This window comes from Kryptolebias marmoratus, linkage group LG6, assembly GCF_001649575.2.
Source record: "Kryptolebias marmoratus isolate JLee-2015 linkage group LG6, ASM164957v2, whole genome shotgun sequence".
Classification (NCBI taxonomy): Eukaryota; Metazoa; Chordata; class Actinopteri; order Cyprinodontiformes; family Rivulidae; genus Kryptolebias; species Kryptolebias marmoratus.
Genome location: NC_051435.1, coordinates 3820122 through 3842114, shown reverse-complemented (window position 1 = coordinate 3842114; position 21993 = coordinate 3820122). Strand labels below are relative to the sequence as shown.

At 40.7% G+C, this 21993-nt stretch overlaps 3 protein-coding genes across 4 annotated transcripts in view; all 3 read right to left on the bottom strand.

The window, feature by feature from the left end:
* spegb (striated muscle enriched protein kinase b) overlaps window positions 1-13087 on the bottom strand; it is a 40013-nt gene extending 26926 nt beyond the window's left edge. The window contains exons 1-6 of one of the 2 annotated variants that reach the window (XM_017430361.3): window positions 12063-13087; window positions 3442-3528; window positions 2801-2861; window positions 1158-2692; window positions 866-1009; window positions 577-759 (exon numbers count right to left, since the gene is read on the bottom strand). In XM_017430361.3, the coding sequence (XP_017285850.1) occupies window positions 577-759; window positions 866-1009; window positions 1158-2692; window positions 2801-2861; window positions 3442-3528; window positions 12063-12480 (2428 nt within the window). In that variant the 5' untranslated portion in view covers window positions 12481-13087. The remainder of the gene's footprint in view (window positions 1-576; window positions 760-865; window positions 1010-1157; window positions 2693-2800; window positions 2862-3441; window positions 3529-12062) is intronic. The other variant, XM_037975995.1, reaches the window with a different exon arrangement.
* A 712-nt stretch (window positions 13088-13799) lies between these two features.
* On the bottom strand, window positions 13800-17518 carry LOC108244287 (C-X-C chemokine receptor type 1-like). The gene is made up of 3 exons (XM_017430355.3): window positions 15740-17518; window positions 15349-15553; window positions 13800-15204 (listed from the first exon to the last, which is right to left on the bottom strand). The coding sequence occupies exons 2-3, from the start codon at window positions 15353-15355 to the stop codon at window positions 14129-14131; spliced, it is 1083 nt and encodes a 360-aa protein (XP_017285844.1). The 5' UTR covers window positions 15356-15553; window positions 15740-17518; the 3' UTR covers window positions 13800-14128.
* Window positions 17519-17905: 387 nt separating this feature from the next.
* On the bottom strand, window positions 17906-21913 carry nabp1a (nucleic acid binding protein 1a). Its single transcript, XM_017430349.3, has 6 exons — window positions 21057-21913; window positions 20752-20890; window positions 20590-20661; window positions 19847-19931; window positions 19578-19647; window positions 17906-18758 (listed from the first exon to the last, which is right to left on the bottom strand). Exons 1-6 carry the CDS (start codon window positions 21148-21150, stop codon window positions 18559-18561), a joined length of 660 nt encoding a protein of 219 aa, XP_017285838.1. The 5' UTR covers window positions 21151-21913; the 3' UTR covers window positions 17906-18558.
* Window positions 21914-21993: the final 80 nt, after the last annotated feature.

Here is a 21993-nt window from a genome sequence, read left to right as displayed (position 1 = left end):
ACAAAGAAAGCTTGAATAACGATTCTCCCAGAACTTTTATTCTTTGACAGTCTTTGCAGTTTTCTCTCACTTATTAACCATTTCAAAATTTAAATGGCAACCAGATCAGGTTGAAACAAAACAGACAGAAAAAAACAGTGAAAACGGCTCATTGTTGGTATTCAGCACACATAATGATAGTTTGCTTCGCCATTGTTTCCAAGAAACTCAGTTTTTAGTCCATGCAGATTCTACAATAAATTAAGTTTTTTTCATTTAAAAAATCTCCACTATGTAAACCCCCTTTTAAAAATCTCAGCTTTTCTCAACAAAAACTGTTTGTGTGGTCAGGAGGGACAAAGGCAGCAGAAGATCTTTGTTTTTGGTCTTTTATTATTGTCAAATAAAAGAGATCTTACAAAATATATTACATATTATTAACATACTGTTTAATATGTTCTTCATTCTTTTGTTTGAAACACTGAAGACTTGTATTTTATAAATTATATTAAGATAAAGATAACAGAAGAATTGATTTTGGGTTCAAAACTAGACGTTGATAGTTTCATTCAGTAACTCATCAAAGTCTGAACTTACCTGCTTTAACTAATAAAGTGGCACTGCTGGAGGCTCTGCCCACCTGATTAACTGCAGTTACACAATACTTTCCAGCATCACTTGGTTTTGCTGATTTTATGAGGAGACTGTGCCGTTCACCCTCCACTTTGATCGTACAATGTGCAGTCCCTGAAACTTCAGTGCTGTCCTTTGTCCAAGTAACTTGAACGGAGAAAACATCAAAAACAAATGAGTCAAATCGCCCATCGGCTACCTAAATGTGAAATTTAAAACTAATCTAGGTAAAATACAAAGTGAAACATATTACCATCAGGGATAGGGGTTCCACCAATTATAGTTTTTAGTAGCACATCTGCACCAGCAGATGCTACAGTGTCCTGGAGGGGAAACTCAAACACTGGAGCCTCCATTGGGTCTTCTCCGGCAGACACATAAGAATCATCTGAGGAGTCTGTACATAATAAAATAAAATTAAATAAGCCTGAGGTAATTATCCCCATGATAATATTTTGTGAAAAATCTGATATTGATAAAGAATGGCACAGTGGTTGGAAGGCTGGAACTTCGAACATCTGGTTTCTAAAGGAAGAAATACAAACCTAACTCTGGAGACAGAGGTCGAGGGCGACGGTTCTTTCCTTTAGTCTTCAGCTGTTTGCGCTCTTTGAAACCAGCACTCATCTGCTGGGGCTCACTTCTTTTCGGAGGAACATCCTCTTCCATTTTTTCATCTTCAACAACAATTGTAGGAACTTTTAACTTTGAGGCCAGTTTGGATAGCTCCACTTCCATTTTCTCCTCTGTTTGAGGGACTGAAGTCCCTCTTGGGGGCTTCAGAGAAGGCTGAAGAGAGAGATCTTGCATCATGACTGTCCTTTTTTGTACCAGAGGACTTTCAGGTCTGTTGTCAATCTTTCTTACAGCTACTTCTATTGGTGTCTTTCTTCCGGAAGTTTCATTCTTTTGGACCGTTTGGACGAGAGTTTCTTGGATGTGAGGGGACTCTTGCATTCGAGATACCCTTTGAACAAGTGGACTTGGTGGCCTTCGTTCAACTTTCCGTACTGTCATTGCAACATTTGGCAATTCTTCCCTTTGTTGTTGATGTAATGCTGGTGATGATGACCTCTGAATAATTTCTGTTACTGGACTGACTCTATTTAATTCCCTCACTGATCGTTGTCCTGGTAAGTCAGATAGCTGCACTGACTCTGGGGGTCCTGTAATCTCCCTGAATCTACCACTTGTTGCAGTTGCTGAGCCAGTATTTGCTGTCTTTTGGAACTGGGATTGATGCAGTTCTTGTTGTTGCTGCATTGGTTGCTGACTTAGTTCCCTCTCTCTCTGTTCCTTTGCCCACTGCACACGTTCCCTTTCTTGCAGCTTTTGTAAAACTTGCGGAGGAATTGGTTCGATTTTCCTAAAAGGCTGGCGCTGCTTCCCCTTTAGTGTGAGTTGTTCAGTGGAGAATGATTTTTTCAGATGGGGTTTCCCAACAAGTTTTTTGATGCGCTGGAGCTCCTCTGTGAACTTGTTTTCAATGTCCTGAACTTTTTGAGAATAGCGAGGTTTCTCCTCCAGCGAAGCAGCCCTCTGTTTGAACATGGATCTCCGTTCAGCTGCATCTTCTTTCAGAGCCTCCCTAAGATCTTCCCTTGAACTTTCCCTGGAGATGCCCAACCGGCTTCCACCATCATCTGAGTCTACAGATCCCTCACGATTGAACCCTGCCCAGGACCTTCCCGAGATGGAACCTTCTGGAATATCAAGACTTCGTCTGCGCTCCTCTAAGCCACGGACCTTCTCAAAAACTTTTGAACTTGCTCTTGTAAGCTTTGGAGAAGGTCTCAGAGTAAACTCTTTCCGGGAGCACTCACTCAGTGGAGTCTGTGACCAGGAGTCCGGAGTGGCTCCTTGAGACACGCTTTTTGGCTGCTTGATCTTTTCTTCAAACTCCCCAGGAACTGTGTCCTGGTATTCAGTTGGCACAACAGTTTTCTTACGCAGGTTGATGGGAGTAGTTGAGCCAGAGCGGCTCGGCATTGGAGAAGTGGAGGTACGTTTGACCAGTCTTGGGGATGGTGGTGGAAGAACTGGTGTGGGAGATTCTCTTGAAAATTCTTCTGACTGGCTTCTAAAACAAAGGATTTAAAGCAAACTCTGTTGGAATCTGTAGGCAGTAATTATGTCTTATGTCTTAGTAGCCATGTATTTTAAGAGCTAAGGTGTGTTTCTTGCTCACCTGTTGGAGTGATCTTCATGTCGATGTGTTCTAGTTTTATCCTCTCCACATTTGTCCATCACTGTTTTCATTTAAAAGAAAATACATTAATAGTTTTTGTCAATAATCCATTTTTTTTTAAAATAGAACAGTGCAAAGTTAAAACAGCAGTAATCAGTATTTTCATCAGGGCATTCAATGTCTTATACACTATTTATTTTTTTGGTCAATATGGATTTTTCATTAACTAAAATATAACAACGATTAACTTAAATAAACATATTTAACAACCCTTAGAAGAACTTGCATACTTAAAAATAATATATAGAATAGCATTTTTGCTTAAAAAAATTAAATTGTGGCTCCATCTTCCTGCTTGGTAATTGATTAAATATTTCCAGATATGGCTGATTGCCAGTTTTTTTAAAGTGAGCAATATTGGCCAATTAAATATAGTTGGCCAATTTGTCTCTATATTCCATTAAGTTTGTTTAGGACCTCATTTTTTCAGACAAAAAAGACAAAAATCTAGTTGCATATATTAGCTCAAAATAATATGAAGAGCTTTATTACAGTTGGTATTATCAAACTCACATTGTCTTTGAGTTAAAATAGATAATTCCCAAAAAATATTAAATAATTTGATGAATGTTTTTAGTTACCACTGGGGACAGCCTGGTCCTCAACATCCCCACGATCTTCTTTGGTCTCGTATTGGTCTCCACCTTCATCCTCTGTTGTTTCCGAATCTAAACATTAATATTTGAAAAAAAAAGTAGAAAATAAAGACTGTCAGCAACTATATGAAATCAATGAAATGGTACATTCAGTAGTCTTTGATATTTGGGCACTAATGAAAACTGATGTTAGCACCAGGACGAGCAAACAGAACCTTTTGTTGCTATGGGAACAATTACATCGTCCTTGTCAGTGAGCCTTAATGATATTTTGTAAGAAAACAACATCAACAACAAAATCAAACCAGACTTCTCAGCATTTTGACCTGAGAAGAAACATTTTTCATCATAAACTTCACATTGTTAAAACCTGCAGGAAGAAACAAGGTGGCAAAATCTGACAAGTAAATGGTTAAAAAACAGTCTCACACTGTGAAAAAGGTCCAGGTGAGGATGAAATTACCTTTTTTTGATTGTTTCACTCCCTGCATTTCATGGATTTTTTTGGATCATCTGTGTTTTACTGGAATCTAAATTTAGGATGCTTCCTTTTGACCAAACAAATAAACTTTATTTGCTGTAGACCAATTTCATCTGGTCCTTGATGCCTCTTACAATAATTTCCAACAAGGATTATGTCTGGAAATGTAAGCAACAAGAGCACAAGTGTGTTCCCTCTGATAAATATGACTTTCATTTTTAAACTGAGAGAAGATTCAGTCATTGTTAGGTCTGAAAATAGAAAACACAACTGAGTCATGGACGTTCAAGCAGCTCTCATGAGATGTTTGCTTCACAGTGGGTGGAATCACTCAATAGAAAAGAGCAGAAAAAAAAACTTGTTTGTGTTCAGTAAAAAAATTATGATCACATCAAACAATGCTGACAAATAGATAAAATAAGACAAAAATTTCACTCAGCTGTTAACATACTTTGGTTTTGTAGCAGAGCCTCTTCCCCACCATTAATATGTCAATATTAGTTTTAATTATAGCACATTTAAAATGACTGATGCCAATCAAAGTGCTTTACAAAACAATAAAATAAAATGCTAAACAAAATAAAAACTAAAATATGCATATAAAAGTACAGCAAAAGTAGATTAGTATAAGTAGGTATTTAGCCCTGTTTGACCAATCTTACAGCCTGTGGTAATAAAGAACACCCCTACATCACCATGTCTAAGAAACATGAATGTTCTTTGGTTCTGAATGATGGATGATGACCAAGCCAGAATGTGGATGACCTTGTCGAGGTCTTCAGGTGGGCATTAAGAGCGCAATAAGGTCCCCATTATACTTAATAGAGTATTATAGGTCGACGATAGTTTTGAGAATGCACCGATCTTCCGTAGCGAAGTTGTGGTGGTTTATTATCAACTGGACTTGTGTGCAATGACCTGGTTTGGTTGTTGAGGTCTTGAAGTAAGCCTCATGCCTAGGATATGATTGTGTTACCTGTGTTGGCAGCCTTGTGCTAGTGTGCTTTTAAAAGTTTGTTATGATCCAGTGACATATGAACAGGTCATGTAGGTTGTAGTGAAGTGCAGTTGTCATCCAGCGTGAAGGAGGTCTTCAGGTGTTGGGTTTTCACCACACAAGGATCGTTCTCATCTGACCAGAACATCTCTCCCATGTGTTGGCTGTCTCCAATGATTTTGGGTAACCTTAAATAATTGTTCTAAGTTCACCTTAAATTGAACAGACACTTGGATTTCTGGATACAAGTGGCTGAAATGAGCTTCCTTCGTAGGGAAGGCTCCGACTTCCAGATGAGCTGAGGAGCTCCATCATCCGGGGGGAGCTGCTGCTCCTCCTCATCAGAAGGAGTCAGATGAGGTGGTTCAGGCATCTGATTAGGATTTCTCCTGGGTGCCCCCCACTGGAGGTTTTCTGGGTATTTCCCATTGGGAGGACACCCCAGGGCAGACCCAAAGCTTATGTATCCTCTTGAGATCTCCCAGGAGGAGTTGGTGAGTGTCGCAGAGAGGAGGGATGTCTGGATTTTCCTCCTAAACCTGTTTCCCCCTCGACCCGACCTCAGATAAATTGAAAAAATGTATAAATTGTCCTGGATCTCTGCTCTGAAGCTTTCCGTCTCCTTCACAGTGAATACTTTTTTTAAGCTCACAGGTGTGACATAAACAAAATAACAATCATTTCAGTGAAACTCTGGAGTTTTCTGTTAATCTCTAAAGTGAAGTGGTTTGAGCATTTTTATTTATTTATTTATCTTTTAGCTAAAATTAGTTTATGATAAAATAATGCTGGTATTTTTTATTAAGATGAACAGAACAGCTTCAGTGTGACTGTCTCTGACACTGCCGGCTAAAAAGAAATATCTATCCAGTTGTCAAGGAAATATTTTAGTGTTTCATTTTCCACTTAAGTAGTTCGGGATAAAAAAACAAACAAACTAATGAATAAAAACTTAAACAGCACTTGCCTGATTTGTTCTTTGGTCAGATTTGTTTTCATGGCTGCTCTTGGTGCGTCCTCCAAAGGTACTTTTTTTTTGTCTTGGCTTACATTCAACAGCAGGGTATTCCCCGAGATACACTGGGGGTTCCGAGCCATTACTATTCACCTAAACAAGGAGATCTCCTCTGAAGACATCAGCAGTTTGCATGCATAAGATTCAGTTTCTGATATGCTGTAACTCTGCCAACACACAGGCAAAATCCTCTCAAATTTAAATGCAGAAAGAAGAAGAATGGAAAAAAGGCACTTTGTCCATTATATAACAAGTCAGAGTCTCAGCAGCTCCTTTCAGAGAATCCATGTCTGAAAAGCATGGAGCACAGAGCTCCATCCGCAGGTGGAAATGTCTGTTGAATGCGTATCATCCACTCTGAGGGAGCCCCCCCTGTCCACACAATAGCCAGCGACAGTGTAAGCATCTTCCCCCGCTGTGTTCCACCCCACAGGCAGTGCTCACCGATAGGCAGAAAAACCAGTGGGAGTGATCCAGCCCTCTTGAGATCAGCATTCTACAGCACTGGCTGACATATCTCATCTTTCCCTTCCTCCCCATTTGTCTTATTCTCAAACTGCTGTAATGAGCCGATGTGTTGTCAGCAGAGAGGGGGAGAACGGCTGCAAAGGGGTCCTCCTCACTCCTCTGCATTGGTAGGAGCTCTGTCAGCTCTCAGCAAATGTGTTACTGGCTGCTTAGACTGAGTACACACAAGCTGCGCTTACTGCTCCATTACTGGATTATTTATAAAACTGCTGCTGCTGTTTGAACTGTATTACTTAGAATATTCTGTAAACACCGTTAGGCGTTAGTCTTCCCCAACAGAATCACGAACCCTGTGGAAATCGTTTCATTCCACCACTGAGCAGAAATAGTGATGCTGGTTGTGACGTATCCGTTCACACACACAGAATCACACTGTGCTCAGAAACAAAATAACACTGTGTTGTGTAAGTTCACAACTATAAATAAACCTGTGCTTAAAAAAAGCTCAAAAGTTTGTTTTAAACGCCCTTAAATCACTGAAAAAACAAACAATGCATATATACCTGAAAATAAAAAGCAAATGTAATAATTTTTTTAAAACGCCAGCTGGCATGATTACACGGTTTGTTGATTGTATAATCTCGGGTCACGCAGAGTGCCTTTTTGTCTCCTTGGCAACAGTATTATATGTGCACGATTTTATTTTTCGTACACCGCATGACTTGAACATTAACCTCAGGATGGCGTGACGCTTTAGTAAATATCCCAGCGGTTGCTGGCAACAGGTAGCTGCTTGTTTTAAAGGAATATGCCAATAATCAAATATCAGCTAAAGAGAATGTGAGATCACCAAAACTTGAATATACTTTTAAAAATAGAAAGTACATTAAAGACACAGTGTTCATTGAAAGAATGCATACTGCCCGCCACCTTTCATGCCACACTTTTAGACATAGATCATTTTGTGTTTAGAAATAATGGCGTTGTAGCCGTGTTGGTGAAACCTTGAAAGTAACGTCACACAGTCTCATCTGATGTCTTACATCATCTGCTAGTGCTTGGAATATGTGTTGTTAAACACTCTCAGTGACTACAACACCAAACTTTAGCTCCATATCTGTAAAATTCACTAAGGTATGGCCATTTTTGTGTAGGAAATTAGCTGTGATGGCTCTCTTGTAAGTCAGTTGTAGAGGTACAGCCAATAATTACTTTTCTAAATGTTTCATTGAAATCTGTCCAGTGGTGCATAAGATATTTTGCTAACAGACAAACACAGCTGTGTCCAACAGGCTTTAAGCAAAGACATCATGCTCAAAGTATGTGTTGAGGATGATGATCACTTACTATCACAGCAAATTTTACCTCAATATCTGTTAAATTGGCAGAGAACCAGACATCCCTGTGTTACAGTTTTCTAAGGTCAGCTGGGTGTGGTGGCCATCTTGAATTAAGTTGGCTCCAAAAGCTGATCAGTTGAAGATGAACAACCAGTGATTGCTTTCTGAAAGTTTCAGGAAAATCCATCCAGTGGTTTGTGAGATATTTTGCTGACAGACAGAGTGAACAGTTAAATGATCGTCCACCTTTCATGACACTGGTTGCATCGAGCACCACAGCTATTTAATATAATTTATTTTAACATTCAGTCCACCACAGTAGCTAAAAACTGGTGTGGTAGTAGCTGAGAGTCATCCCCAACACGAACTCTGAGCACTAACGGCTCACATAAGATCTTTGTTTAAAAATCTTTGGCATAAAAGGCAGCAGGTGGTACAGATTCCTACAAGGACAGAGAGTTTTATTTTTAAAAACATTTTAAGTTTAAAAAGCTTCTCTCAAGTTGTGTTTAAGTCAGATGAATTTTAATAAATGGTTTCTTGTTTGCGAGCATCTTAAAAAGTCCAAACATCCCAACCAGGTTGGTTTATTTAATCAAAGTATGTAAACTATACACAGACTCTGAACCCAGCTTGGTGGTTCGGACTCATCTAAATGCTCACAAACTGCTGGATGAGTCCTTTTTTTCACTTATATTCATCTTTAATCTGTTGATCTGTTTATTAGAGCGACATGGAGCTGTAGGGGATTTCCACGGCTGAACTCTGTGTCCACCTGTTCGCTCACCGTCATGCTCCAGGAACAAGACAACATGGAGGGGAAAATATCCAAAGTGGCTGGACAGAGGCCACCGTCACGCTCAGTGGCTACGTCTGAAGCTCCAAATATAGCTCATGCTCAACGGCAGAATTACTCCACCAGCTTCAGACATGCAGCTTTCTAAATAAAATCCAGATTCTACAGTTCCTTTCAGCTTGATTGTTTTTAGATTTGCATCACTCTTCTATTTCCAGTTACAACTTCAGCTTGTGAATGCTGACTCAGCGCTCACACTCGAGTTTCAGTTTGTAGCTTTTATTTTTTCAATCCAACTACTTCTGCATATTCTGTGCTATTTTAGCCAACTTTCATCCCATTCAGGAGCCAGGCTATATAAAATATATAACTGTATTTATAAAAATAATCTCTTTAATTCATTCTGAAACATTGTTCTCTTTGAAATCTACTTCAGCAAACCGGCTCCAGTTTCATCTTCTGATGCTACGTTTAGCTTTTAGCTCGAGTTTTGCTCCTTTAAGGGTTTGTTTTATGTTTTTATAGCTTTAACAGTGCAGCTTCTTCAAAATATTTCAGCAGTCATTTAACACTTAGTATAAACTCTCTAGTTTCTTTCAAGTTTATTATTTTAGATCAAAACCTGACAGCGATTTTAAAAAAATAATTGATACAGGTTGCATGATTATTGGGTCTAATAGTGTCGCTTAATGATAAAGTATTTCCTGAACATATTGTTTAGATTTTATTGTCCATTTAGGTTTAAGTTACCATTTTTCAGCGTGAAAGCTCAGAAAAATCTCTTTTCACTTCAGTTGCTTTGCAGCAAGAGGCAGAAAAAACAAGTAATTAGCAGAACGACAGCGTTATGTGAGATCTCATTCAACGTCGACAGTTGTCACGCTCAGATGACTCTAATATCTGTAAAATTATATCAATTTATGTGTTGGGTAATGTTGATTGGCTGTGGTGGCCATCTTGGATTGGATTGACTCCAAAACTTAATCAGTTGTTGACGTACATCCAGGGATTACTTTCTGAAAGTTTCATTATTATTTGTCCAGTGGCTCATTGGATATTTTGCTAACAGACAGACAAATGAACACACATCATGACAGCAACATTTTTATGCGTATAAATTATTCCTTTTTACACATTCCCTGATTAGCAGAGAACACGGGAGGTAAGTCAGTCAGGGCTCGGCTAAAATTAGCCGTGATGTCTTGCTGTGTAACAGGAGAGACGCTGGGCTGCTAGCATCACAAAAATCTAAGGCCAGGCACATTCCACAGTAAAAATAACTGGGAAGAGCTGGTGGACCAGCGAGAGGGGCGGGACAGAGGGAGACATTTTCAAAGACGGGGGAGGAGAGAGAGCGGGAGAAAAGGCTGCAGGCCCCATCACTGAGTGATGGAACAGCTGTAGGCTGTGTGCAGCAAAGGACCGAATCAAAGGTTAAAACCAACATAAAACATTACACAGGACAAGTGTTCTCCTTAAACAGCACCGAGGCGCTGCGTCACACGGCTGTTGTGCTTCTGCATTGTAGCGTATCTCTAAAAATGGAAGGAGCGATCCATTAGTGAGGTTTAAACACAATCACAGAACTCTAAAACCAAAGGTAATATAAGGTAAAAAAGTTAAATATTCTGGAGGTTTTCTGAGCCCGAACTCAAGTGTGATTCTTCCAGAAACTGATGAGATAATTACTTTATCTGTAGTGTGTGTAGGCTTTTTATCTTCATTTGTATTATTTCCATCAGGTCAGAACAACACAATAAAAGAAGGTCATCTCTGATTCCAACAATCCTACAGAAAAAAAGAAACTTTGAAACAAAGATCTTGTGAGAGTACGTGTCATCTACTGACACACCAAACCTGAGCTCTAAGTTTTAACCAGTTTACAGTTTGCTGAAGTTGATTAGCTGGGGCAGCCATTTTGAATTAAGTGAACTCCAAGTTTTAATCAGTTGTAGATGTTCATCCAACGATTTTTGAGAGTTTCATTAAAATTCGTCCTCTTGTTCATGAGATATTTTGCTAACAGACAGACAAATAAATACGCACACGAACATGGGCAATCAGATGATCGCCCACATCATTTCAAGGTGGCAGCCCCCCCAAATAAAAATCTATTCTGATTCCAACAAACTGAACAACCTGAAAAAATATATGATTTTTGTTTTTACCATAAATTGAATTGAATCCTTTTTTATGAGACCAAGGTCTGTGGAAGACATGAAAACCCCCTTTTTCCTTTCTGCCACCTAACATTTGAGAGAACGGCTGCATTTGACAAAAAATATTCTTAAATCTAAACCAACTGGACCCCATTAAGAATGTACAAGCCTCTGCACATGAAAACATATGATAAGACTATACATTATCTGCAGGAAAAAGGTTCAGAAGTGAGGAAAGTGTTTCCACAGATACAAGCCGAGTGCTGCAGAACAAACTGAGCTGATATACAAACAGGAAATGTTCTGGGAAAAGCTTTTTTGTAAAGCAGGCCGATGTTGTCAAAGTGCTCGGATGGGCTGAATTTAGATCAGGTCCGGAGGTTATACGAGGCATAAAAAGAGGTTTTGTTGATCAGAATACATGCTGCACTACACTTGGTTAGACACTGAAGACTCTGTAAGACTCACAGCGACACCAAATCTGCAGTTTTAAAAAGGATTTCTTTCATACCTGCTTGGTGGAAATCACACATTTACACTGTATACATACACATGAAAATAAAAATATGCATTAGCTGCATCCTATTTAAGTATTTAAAGAGTAAAACAATACATTTTATATAGATTGTGATAAAAGAAAACTGTATTTTAACCAGATTTTTTTGTATTTATTATGTATATGCTTGAATATCTGATTACATATTAAATATTCAGTGTATTTTTATCATTATATGTAATGTTAGCTATCAATAAACACCATTAATTATATAAAAACAACATCCAAAAGTTGTTTGTTTTTATATGATTGGGGAGGAGGAGTTTACAAAGAAGAAACAAAAACAGTAAAGTTAGTAAAAACGACTGACATCATTAAACAGGTTTAACAGGTCATGTTGTTGGTAATATGAGTTGGAATTTTCTTTTCCAATGTGGCAAAGTAAAAGCAAATTAGATAAGCCAAATTGTTCGTTCTTCTCCTCGTCACTATGGCAACCAGGCCTCAAGGAGGACTTTGGCATTCTGGGTAAATTTTATAAACATTTTATTCAGTGGCTTTGCTGTGATAATGATTACAAGCATTAGTGATGCTCTGAATTTCTGTTGCACATATTATATTTAAATAAACTATATATATATATATATATATATATATATGAAGTAAAAAAATGTAGAAATGGTTTTCTTGTCCTTCGAATGACTACTTACTTGGTACTTGACACAAGTTTATGGATGCCAAAGGTTGTTTTGGTTTAAAATAGTGAACAGTATTTAGTGACATTATTCTAAAAAGAAGTTAATTATTTTTCTGTAAAAGTAAAGCAGTATTTACAGCATATTCATGTATTTTACCTTCACCCAGATCCAAGACAGCCAGCACAGCGCTGGTCCGAGCCTCTCCGAGGTGGTTATTGGCGATGCAGGTGTAGAGCCCAGCATCACTGGGTTTGCAGTCCCTAATCCAAAGCCCTCCATACTCCTGGTTCTCCATGTTGAGGAGCTCTTCGTTGTGGTACCAGTACAGGGAGGGCTGGGGATCTCCGGCCACAGTCACCTTAAGTCGGATGTCACAACCTGTCCCCACGGCGGCATTCCTCATTTTGCGAACAAAAACAGGTGGAGATGGATTGGGATAAGTGGGGCCCAGAGGATCGGGAACTACCTGCTCCGGGCTTGCTTTAGACCGCTTCGGGGGGATGATGGGACTGGGGGGTGCTGCTGCTTCATCTGCTCCCTTTTTAAGGGTCATTTGTGCATCAGCTTTTCTCATGGTTGATCTGACTTGATGGGTCCTCCGGTGGACTATATGTCTGTATGACTGTTAGTTTAAAGAGTCTATGATCAGCTCTTAAAGATACGTCACCATTACCATGCTCTGAACATAAGATAACTCAACAGTTTAACTTAATCTAAACTCTTTTAGAAACATGTCTAACCTTCTAAAATTGATGTTCTCTGACCTCAGTTGTTTGATAAGGAAAATGAACTAGTTGATGAGCAGGTAATTAATCAGAAAGAGCCAGCCACCATGCTCCTGAGCGGCGGTATTTTTAGGGTAAGACCCTCCAGATCATGTTGCGTCGACAGCAGCTCCTTTGACTTGTCTCTTGGAGGTGACAGCCTTGCTTCTCCAGCCCCAGTTTTCCTTGTTGTCCTCTTACTCCTTCGTCTTTTGAGAACCTTTCCTAAAAGTATGCAACTTCTTTGCAAACCAAAGCTGCGCAGGTCTTCTTTGGGGTTCCTTTTTGTCCAGATTCACCTTGAGGTTCTTTCTTGGCTTCCGGTTGAATCCAGGCATCTACCCGATGAGTTGCACAGTGATTCACTCCCCCCTCCTCGTTCCTTGTCCCGTAAGTTGGATCACCCCACTCATGATTTCCCCCTACCTCTGCCAGTCAGTCTGGAGGGGGGAAATGACAGCCACAGCTCTGCAAACCTTACAATGACAGCTGCATGGCCTATCTGCCCACTCGCTGCAAGGCTCCCGCCCTCCGGTCATTTTTAGCCAACCTGGGATCAGTGGCGCATGGCGCAACACTTGGCACAATGGAAAGGGAGAGCTGGTAAGAGACGAACAATTAATTTACAAGTTATAGTCACAGTCATTGATGTGCTCTACCCTCTTTCATTCCTTCCCTTCAGAGATTAAAAAAACAAAAATTAAATGCCCTGCACTTGTTTCTCCAGGTGATGTGAGTGAAAACTACTCCAACAGTTTCTGCTCGGGATGCAATGAAAATAAAAACTGCTTTTATGAAAATCAAATCAATGTCTGCTGTTAAATATTACCTGGATTTTTTTTTTTGTTGATTAAACTACTGTGAATTGTCTTTAAAGTTGCAAAATCAGGCATGTTCCCCATCAGCTGCGCTTCTCAGGGATCTGTTTGCAATCAGAGGAAGAAATTGTTGCATTGTTGACGTCTTAACCTGTGCTGTAATGTTGCTTCTGCAGTCATCGCAACTTCTGCTTTTATGTTTCCCCAAATGAGTCGAAGGACTGACTATTAAAAAGTACATTCCTTTTCTATCAGATGAAATATCAAGTGACTCAGCTGTGGTGTATTAATCACAAAATGAAAGGAAAGGGGATTTTTTATATATAGTTTATTGATGTCAGCTGTACAAGAGGACAGAATTGTTTATCACGTGCTTCTCACAGCATTTAAATCAGGTCCTAAAGTATTAAATAAATACATAAGTCAAGGATAGTTTTAGCAAAGAACATGAAAAAGTAAAAAAGTAAAAAAAAAAGCTGAAGACATTTTACACCAACTCAAAGTAAAAAAATAAAAAGTACATCTGTGACTCTTTTAAAGTCACACATATATTAAGTCCAACAAATACTTTGTCCCACATCTGAGAACACAATAACTACTTTGATGTGATTAATGAAGCTGAAAAGCTCAAAGTGTCACTTCACATGACCGTGGATGTGATTTCAGACGACAGTGACGACCGGCTGCTTCGAGAAACTGACATTTTCTCCAGAAGGCCAATCTTTCGCAGTTTTTGCTCCAGCCTCTTCCTGAACTTCTCTCCCACGAACGCGTACAGCACCGGGTTCACACAGCTGTGGAGGAGCCCCAGGCTCTGGGTGGCAAACATGGCCTGATCCACCGCCATCCTGTCCGAGCACCCGTAGTTCACCATCTTTGTCCTGAAGAACGTGTCGGTCATCACCACGATGTGATACGGCATCCAACAGAGCAGGAAGGCAACCACCACACTGATGATCACCCTCATTGCTCGTTGGCGCTGGAAACCCCCACGGATGTGCAGGAGGCGCTGGATGGTGATCCCATAGCAGGGCACCATGATGGCCAGGGGGATGATGAAACCCAGACCGTGGCGAAGAATTCTGGTGGCCAGCCTCCAGTCATCCGCGCTGCTGGGGTTGTATTTTTCACCACACACCAAGTGGCTGGAATTTGGGGATATGAAAGAAGAGTTGAAGAACCCCGGCAGGGACAGAAGCCCCCCAATGATCCAGACAGCAGCACAAACCCCCCAGCTGACCACCTGCCGGTTAGCCTTGCGGGCCTCCATTGCCCGCACAATCACCATGTAGCGGTCCATGCTGATGCAAGTCAGAAAGAGAATGCTCGAGTAGAAGCTTAGCTCCTGCAGGACAGTGACAGTTTTACACATGGCGTCTCCAAACACCCATCCTTGGGTCACAGAGACAGCCCAGAAGGGAAGGGTGATGGCCAGCAGGAGGTCCGCCACCGCCAGGTTGAGGAGGTAAAGGTCCGAAGGATTCAGCTGCTGCCCACTCATGCCAATCACGAAACCCACCACCAGGTTCCCAGGAATCGCCAGCAGGAAGACGATGATGTAAAACGTGCAGACGACCAGCATCACCACGTCTGGGGCGGTGAAGGTGTCGCAGGGCTGTGTGGCTGGGTCTGGGAAAAACTCGGTGTAGTTATAGGTGAAGTTGAGTTCTCCATAAATGTCGCTGAAGTTGAGGAGAAGTGAGGAGTAGTATGGATCTGATGAAAGAAATTATCAAAATTATTGACTTTATAGGACGTATTTCAGAGAGATACAGCATGATATGTTTAAAATGTCCATTTTTTTTCCAATTACTGAAAAAAAAGGGTAAAAGTTGTTATTCCAGGTATAAAACTACTCACCGGTCATTGTGGTGTCTGCTTTGTGGTGGATCTTTGTGTTTGTCGAGAAGAGACACAGAACAAACACTGTTTGTTGACACCCCTCCCATCAGGCTAACTCTCCTCTTCCTCCGAGTTTTGATTTGCTCAAGAATTGAAGCAGGGAGGTGTCGTTTCCAGTCCCACTGACTGACCATTATTTCCACTGTAGATCCTGCAATTCTCACTTCATATGCATATAGGAATATATCAATTAAATCATAAAAACTTTATTAAATCGTTGAGCAAATCCAAAATTCAAACAGAGAAACAAATGGTTATTTTTTTTGTTTGTTTTTTTACATTGTAATGAATAAAGTTGTGTTTATACATAAAAATTCCTATTTTTGGGTAGTAAATGTTTTGTTTTTACCAAAACCACAGCGCCTCTGCGTGGTTACCTCCATCACATGGGATCAGCTGTCAGGCTGCATTGGTGTAAAACTGAAAGAGAAACTATTAATCATCATCAGTGATTTCATTTATGTAAACACTTGGTTGATAGAGGAAATCTGAAAAATAATTGAACATATCAGATGTAAAGGATATTCAGTTCTGTCTGATCTTCTGGGTTTGTTATTTGCCAGATGTAAAGTTGTAAAAGTCAGAGGAGCAGCGGTCTGAAACATCCGTCCACATGTGGACGAAGCTTTAAAACAATGGGACTTCGCCTCTGATGGCGGCTGCGGTTGAGAGGAAGTTCCCAGCATGTGTCTTTGTTGACACACGAGTTCATCACATTTCCTGCCACGCATCTGATGTGTTTCAACGAACAGTGTCACAAGTGTTGTGTTTCACTTCTCAGAAACGCCAAAAACATGTTTTCAACAAAGGAGACGTGGGAGAAAACACCGAGCTGCACAACAGCAACTTTACTCTGGCATCATATCAAATGCCTTGTTAGGACTGAAAGGCAACATAAAGCAGATTAATACGAACAGATTCAAACTTTTTTATTCATTGGTGACACCAGCTGTTTATTTATCTGACTTGTTGCTGAAATTTATAAAATATATTTCTGCATTGCTGAGCCTTGAGTCATACTTCATTTACACTGTTTATGACTTTATAGGAAACAAAAACTGCAGAAATGTGGTAAAAATAAATGCTGAGCATGACTTAATTAAATCCTCACCTTATATGAGGACACGGCGGGCGAACATGTATTTGGCTCTTTGTCAGCTGTTGATTTTAGTTTAACTGATCTTCTGTTATCGCCTGTTGCTGAAAAGCAGGCATTAAAGTTTCTGCATATTATTGACTGCATGTCTGTTAGTAAAATATCCCATAAACAAGAGGACAGAAATCAATCAATGGACGGGCATCTACAACCAATTAACATTCAGTCAACTTGATTCAAGATGGCTGCCAGAGCCAACACTTTAAAAAAAACACTGCTTCAATTTGACATTAACTACTTTGAGTCATTGTTGTGTTATCTAAATAAAACTTTCAGCAAATTATTGGACTGGCATCTACTGATTAACGCTTGGAGCTTATTTTTTGGTGATAAAGGTGTATAAAAAGATAAAATAAGTGGGTTAAAAGTTGCCTTTTTTAGAGGTATTTGTTCTCCCGTCTCTTGAACTGTTCAGTGACAGGGTCAACTAGGAGTTAATTCAGTCTCAGTCCCATTACTGCAGAGATGCGTAATTATTACAGGCTTATTATGCTGCCGGGGTGGAAGGTGTGTTCGAGAAATCAATGTGATTATTGCTTTTCCAATAACCTGAAGCTTGTTTATTAGAATTATTCTCATTTGGGGCTCAGTGAAGGAGCGTTCGAGGCACCGGGGGTAAAGAAACTTATTTCCACACAAACATATTAATAATCAGTGCAGATTTGATCTATTATGTATTAATTTTTATGAGTTTCCTCACTCCACAAAGGGAACATGTTGGGTTTCACAGCCTCCCAGTTGTGGTAAAGTGGCTTTCTGAAAGATTTAGATGAAACATTTTGATAAAAGTGGCACAAAAATCCAATATATACTATTTTATCTGTACTCTTTTAACATAACTGCAAAAACTAAAGGGGACAAAAGGTTTACGTGCTTGGTGCAACAAAGGATATGAAGAAACCTGAGGTTCAGCTGTACGCAACGGATTGCTTCAAAATTGACTACTTCATGTTAATCTTTTCTGTCTTTTGTAGTAAAACGTGTTTTTTTCCATCAAACAAGGGAACAACTTTGTGGTTATGTCACAATATGCTTGAAGAGGGGAGGGGGAACAGAAAAAAAGCAAACACAAAAGCTATTTGTTGTTTCCGCCACTAGATGGAGCTGAAGACTGGAAACAACTTTAATTTGATAGACGGTGGGTTTGATTGGGTCGTTTTTTTGTACAGATGTTCAGCCACAACACTGCTGTGACAAGTTGTGCACATTTAAAAGAATAAAAGTCACCTTTACACAGAGTTATTGGCATTTCAAACTGCGAAGAATATTTTTGCTCTATTACTGTACAAGGCAGTATAATCCACATGACACATTGTTAATAGCAACTTACGCAATCAGAGCACAGGAAAACAAAAAAAATGGCATTGTTATTCTAAAATTTATTTGGTGAACCGTTCCCTTCTACTTTAAGTGGTCCCACCTTGATAAAAAAGTACAGTTGATGGCAAACAAGCAAAACAAGATTGCTGAAAAAGAAAAAAAAAAAATGGTCGATCTACATTTCCATCATTCAAAACGAACCTCTGATCCAGTCACGTCAAATGCAGTTTGGTTTAGAGAGTCAAGACCCTTTAATAAATTTAATTTGGGCATCCAGTCCAAGAACATCCTCAACCATACTTATTAAGGACTTTTTCCACTTAGGGAATTAAAAACAAAAAAGTGGAAATCAACTTCCTGACGTAACCGACAGCCAAGCTTCGACATAAATTAAAAGAAAGTGCATCAAGTGTTCAAGTAGGATGAGTGAAAGAATGAAGGACAGGTTTGAGGTGGGGTAACACTGGCACACGACCGGTAACCTGCAGAGGTCTACAGGAGCGAACCGCCACCGTTCAGCTGGTCAAGTTCTCCTCGTGACCTGCGCTCAGACTAAATGACAGAGTTAACCATTTCAGGCTGGAGAAAAGTTATGCAGTTCCTTTCTGAGAATGCCAACACAAGCAGTGGTGGACAACATCCATTTTTATAAGATGCCCCCTCCCCCTCCAAAAAAAAAAACACCCCCAGTTTCATCTTTTGGCACGTCGTGGATCCCTGCCGTTGCTAATGGTAACAGAGGACTTTGTGGCCGTCGGGGGTCCAGCAGCATTAACAGGCGGAGCGCCGTTGCCGGGCGACCGGCCGTTGGGACGGCCGACGTTCCCAAACGCCGGGTCACGGGGCGTGCCAGGTGTGGGGTTGTTGGCGAATGGCGGCATGGTGCCATTACCTGTGGGTTGAAAAACAAAGAGTTAGAAAAATCAGACAGCTGAAGACATTTAATTAAACCTAAAGGTGGCGTCTGACTGGGCTCAGACGAGTTGGTGAGAGTCTACAGAACGTCTCAAACCATCTTCAACCCTTCTTGTTTTCGTTGCCGCCATCTCCTGCACATCCTAAGAGTTCATGAGCTGCATTCTGACACCAACACAGGAGCTCTCCTCACAGAAAATGCAATCTAAAACATGCAATTTAGTGAGACTGCAACAGAAACTTTGCCTGTTTTCTCACATTTCTGAGTTGTCAACTAGTCTATCAGTCGCAGCCGAGCAAAAATACTACCTTAAGCTCTTAAAACTGTTTGTAAAACACTGGAGTGAAGCTGCTTCTGCTTCCTCTGTGTTGTGTTTACTGATACAAATGAGACTTGTATATTTCACATCAGTCTTATTTACACCCATTTAGCTCCTAAACTCAACAACACTGAGATTTAGAAGTCTAAACCTGCCAAACCCTGATTGTCAATTATTTAAAGCGCAGTCCAACATCTAATTAGTTGTTCTAATGATGTTTTACCACATTTTTTTGCATCTAAATCAACATATTGTAACTGTGCTGACAAACACCCAAGCGAACAAACGACTGTAAGTTTCCTGGCTGCGCTGCGAGGAACAGTGATGAGAATTATGGTTCTTTTCTGGGATCCAGATCATTTGGTTCAGCTCACCAAAAAGAGAAAGAGTCAACTGTTTTTAGCTGAGCAGAGCCAAATGATCCAAGCCCCAGAAAAGAAATAATTCCCATCATTAATGGTGAAAGATGTACTGACCTGGTGGAGCAGGTGTACCTGAATTCTGATTCGGTGGAGAGTTTCCTCTCTGGTTCTGGTCAGGCTTACCCTGTCAGGAGGACACAACAAGTGAGCAACAGGGCAACAAATTCACTCAACCAAGTGGAAAGGCCTGCAGAAAAAGACTTGGTCCCGAGTTCATGAATACAGTGTTGTTTTTGAGAATGTCAAGTTCTAAATGAGGACATTCTGACAAATAAAAAACAGTCCCCTGAGGTGGTTTAGGCACATTGGAGTGGGTTACTCACAGACTTGTTCTGCTGGTTTGCTTGGGCTAGCAGCTCTGGGTTTGGTTCACTGAAGTTGGGCACTTCTGAATACACCATGCAAAACCTGGAGGAGCAAAACTCAGATTTTTACAGCCACATTTTAAAAACACTGATCAAGATCTCAGCTGCACTGTTTATACATCCCATCTGAAAACAATGTTAACTTCTTAAATATTCAAAGGCAAAATCTTAAAGATTAATCTGTTAGCTGTCAGGATGTGTTGCAGGATCAATGTGACCAAATGTTAGCACAATATCTCTAAAACTGACTGAATTACTGCCATTTTAGTGTTTCTATGGTCAACTGGCTGTGGTGGCCATCTTGGATTGGGTGTGTTTCAAAAGTTAACTGAATGCAGATGCACACTGGGCGATTATTCCCAGAATGTTTCACTCAGATCCATCAAAACGCTCCAGAGATATTTTAACAGAGCTTTGTGCAATCCGTTAGCTCTCATGGTAGGTGTTGGGGATCAGTCTAAACTACTACCACACCGATTTTTAGCTCACCGCCTGTGAAATTAACCAAGTAACAGGCTTTTCTGTGTTCACTAAAGTCAGCCGTCATGAATCGGGGGCCGATGAGCATTCAGTGATCAAATCTTTCTGCAAGTTTGTGGCTTCATGATATATTTATAAACACACAGACAGACAGACAGGCAGACAGAGACACCTTCGCCTCCCACGGGTCATCTCAAACAGATCTGCAAGCATCTACTCACTCTCCGATCTTCTGGAGATCTCCTCCTCTTCCAGTGTACAGGGTCAAGCAACCTTTCCATATGGACGCATAGCTGGAAACAAACAACCAGTATTAGGCACAGATGGAGCTCACTGTTTAAAAACAGACACACTGCCAGCTGTGGACACAGAACCAGTCCTACCCTCTGGTCAGCTTGATGATGTCCCCGGGCTGAATAAGACTACCCAGCTCGTCCCAAACCGAGATGGCAATACTTCCGCTTTTGTCTGCAACTTTACAGGAGCGCACCTCATGGCCGTCTTTCGTTTTAGTCACTCGTCCTGAGAGGGGGGGAGACAAACAGATCATTATTATTATAAAAGACTAAGCTTCAAATGTCTTAAATCTATATGTTGGGTGCGTGCTGGGTGTTATCCGCCGGTCCCTTTAAGAGCCCCGGCGCGGCTCTGACGTGCGGACGGCACGGCTACAGCCTCGGCTACTCACCGATCTCCAGAACGATGAAAACAATGTTCAGATTTTTCGACCCGGGCTTCACATCCTTTATCAAAAATACGGCCTCGTTCGTGGGGGCTGCCATGATTAGTGTCGAGTTCAAACAAATCAGTTTCGCTTCGCTTTTTCTTTTTTTTGGTCCAGTAGATGCTGCTAATTAGCCTGCTAGCTCAAAATGCTAACAGAAACAACTCATCCGCACAGTTTGAAACCGCTGGTCGGCTACTTTTGCGTCTACATCCAAGCTATTGCTTTTATGACGTTGGATAAAATAGCTAAAAAGGTGGCTATCCTGAACACTTAGCTCGCAGTTAGCTACCTTCTTTTAATATCAGCCTCACTTGTCATCTCGTCCTTCCCGATTATCGCCATAATGGCAGCTTCATTCCTCACTGTTCAGCGAAACAAACCTGTAATCACTCAGAACAGACCTATGTGGGGCTCGATTGGCCAGAATATCGCAAAACTACCGTCAGGCTGACAAATCAAGTGGTTTCCTTACAACACATTAAGTAACTGAGTGTTACATGAAAGGCCTGCGTTGTCTGTGTTGCCAGCAACTTAATGCTTTCCAACTAATCGAGCGCATTTCCTTTGTGTGGCTCTTGTAAAGTATAAGGAACTGTTAGCTTTGTTAGCGCGCAGTCTGGCCAAATGCTTTGTTATGCGACTAATGTGGCTAACTGTGTCCCCTAAAAGGTTGCAAATGTTCGACAAGCCTGACTTAAAAGTGTCCTGAATATTAGTTCCTAACTAAAGTCTCGACACTAAATTTAAAACCTGAGCAAAGCAGCTCACAAAAACCGATTTGCCCCCGCTTCAACAATGCCCCAGAAACTACGTCAGCACGCGCTGCCGGTGACTTTTATCTATCTCGGCCGGTTCCATTATCGAAACACGGGGGGAAGGGCGATGGTTTTTCCGCTGG

What these genes read in the sequence shown, in the direction of transcription:
- nabp1a (XM_017430349.3), bottom strand. Translation starts at nt 21,150, where the DNA reads ATGGCAGCCCCCACGAACGAGGCCGTATTTTTGATAAAGGATGTGAAG. An exon ending in GATCTCCAGAAGATCGGAGA is followed by an intron (nt 19,932 to 20,589) that starts GTGAGTAGATGC and finishes TTGCTCCTCCAG; the next exon opens with GTTTTGCATGGTGTATTCAG. An exon ending in AGGTACACCTGCTCCACCAG is followed by an intron (nt 18,759 to 19,577) that starts GTCAGTACATCT and finishes TTCAACCCACAG; the next exon opens with GTAATGGCACCATGCCGCCA.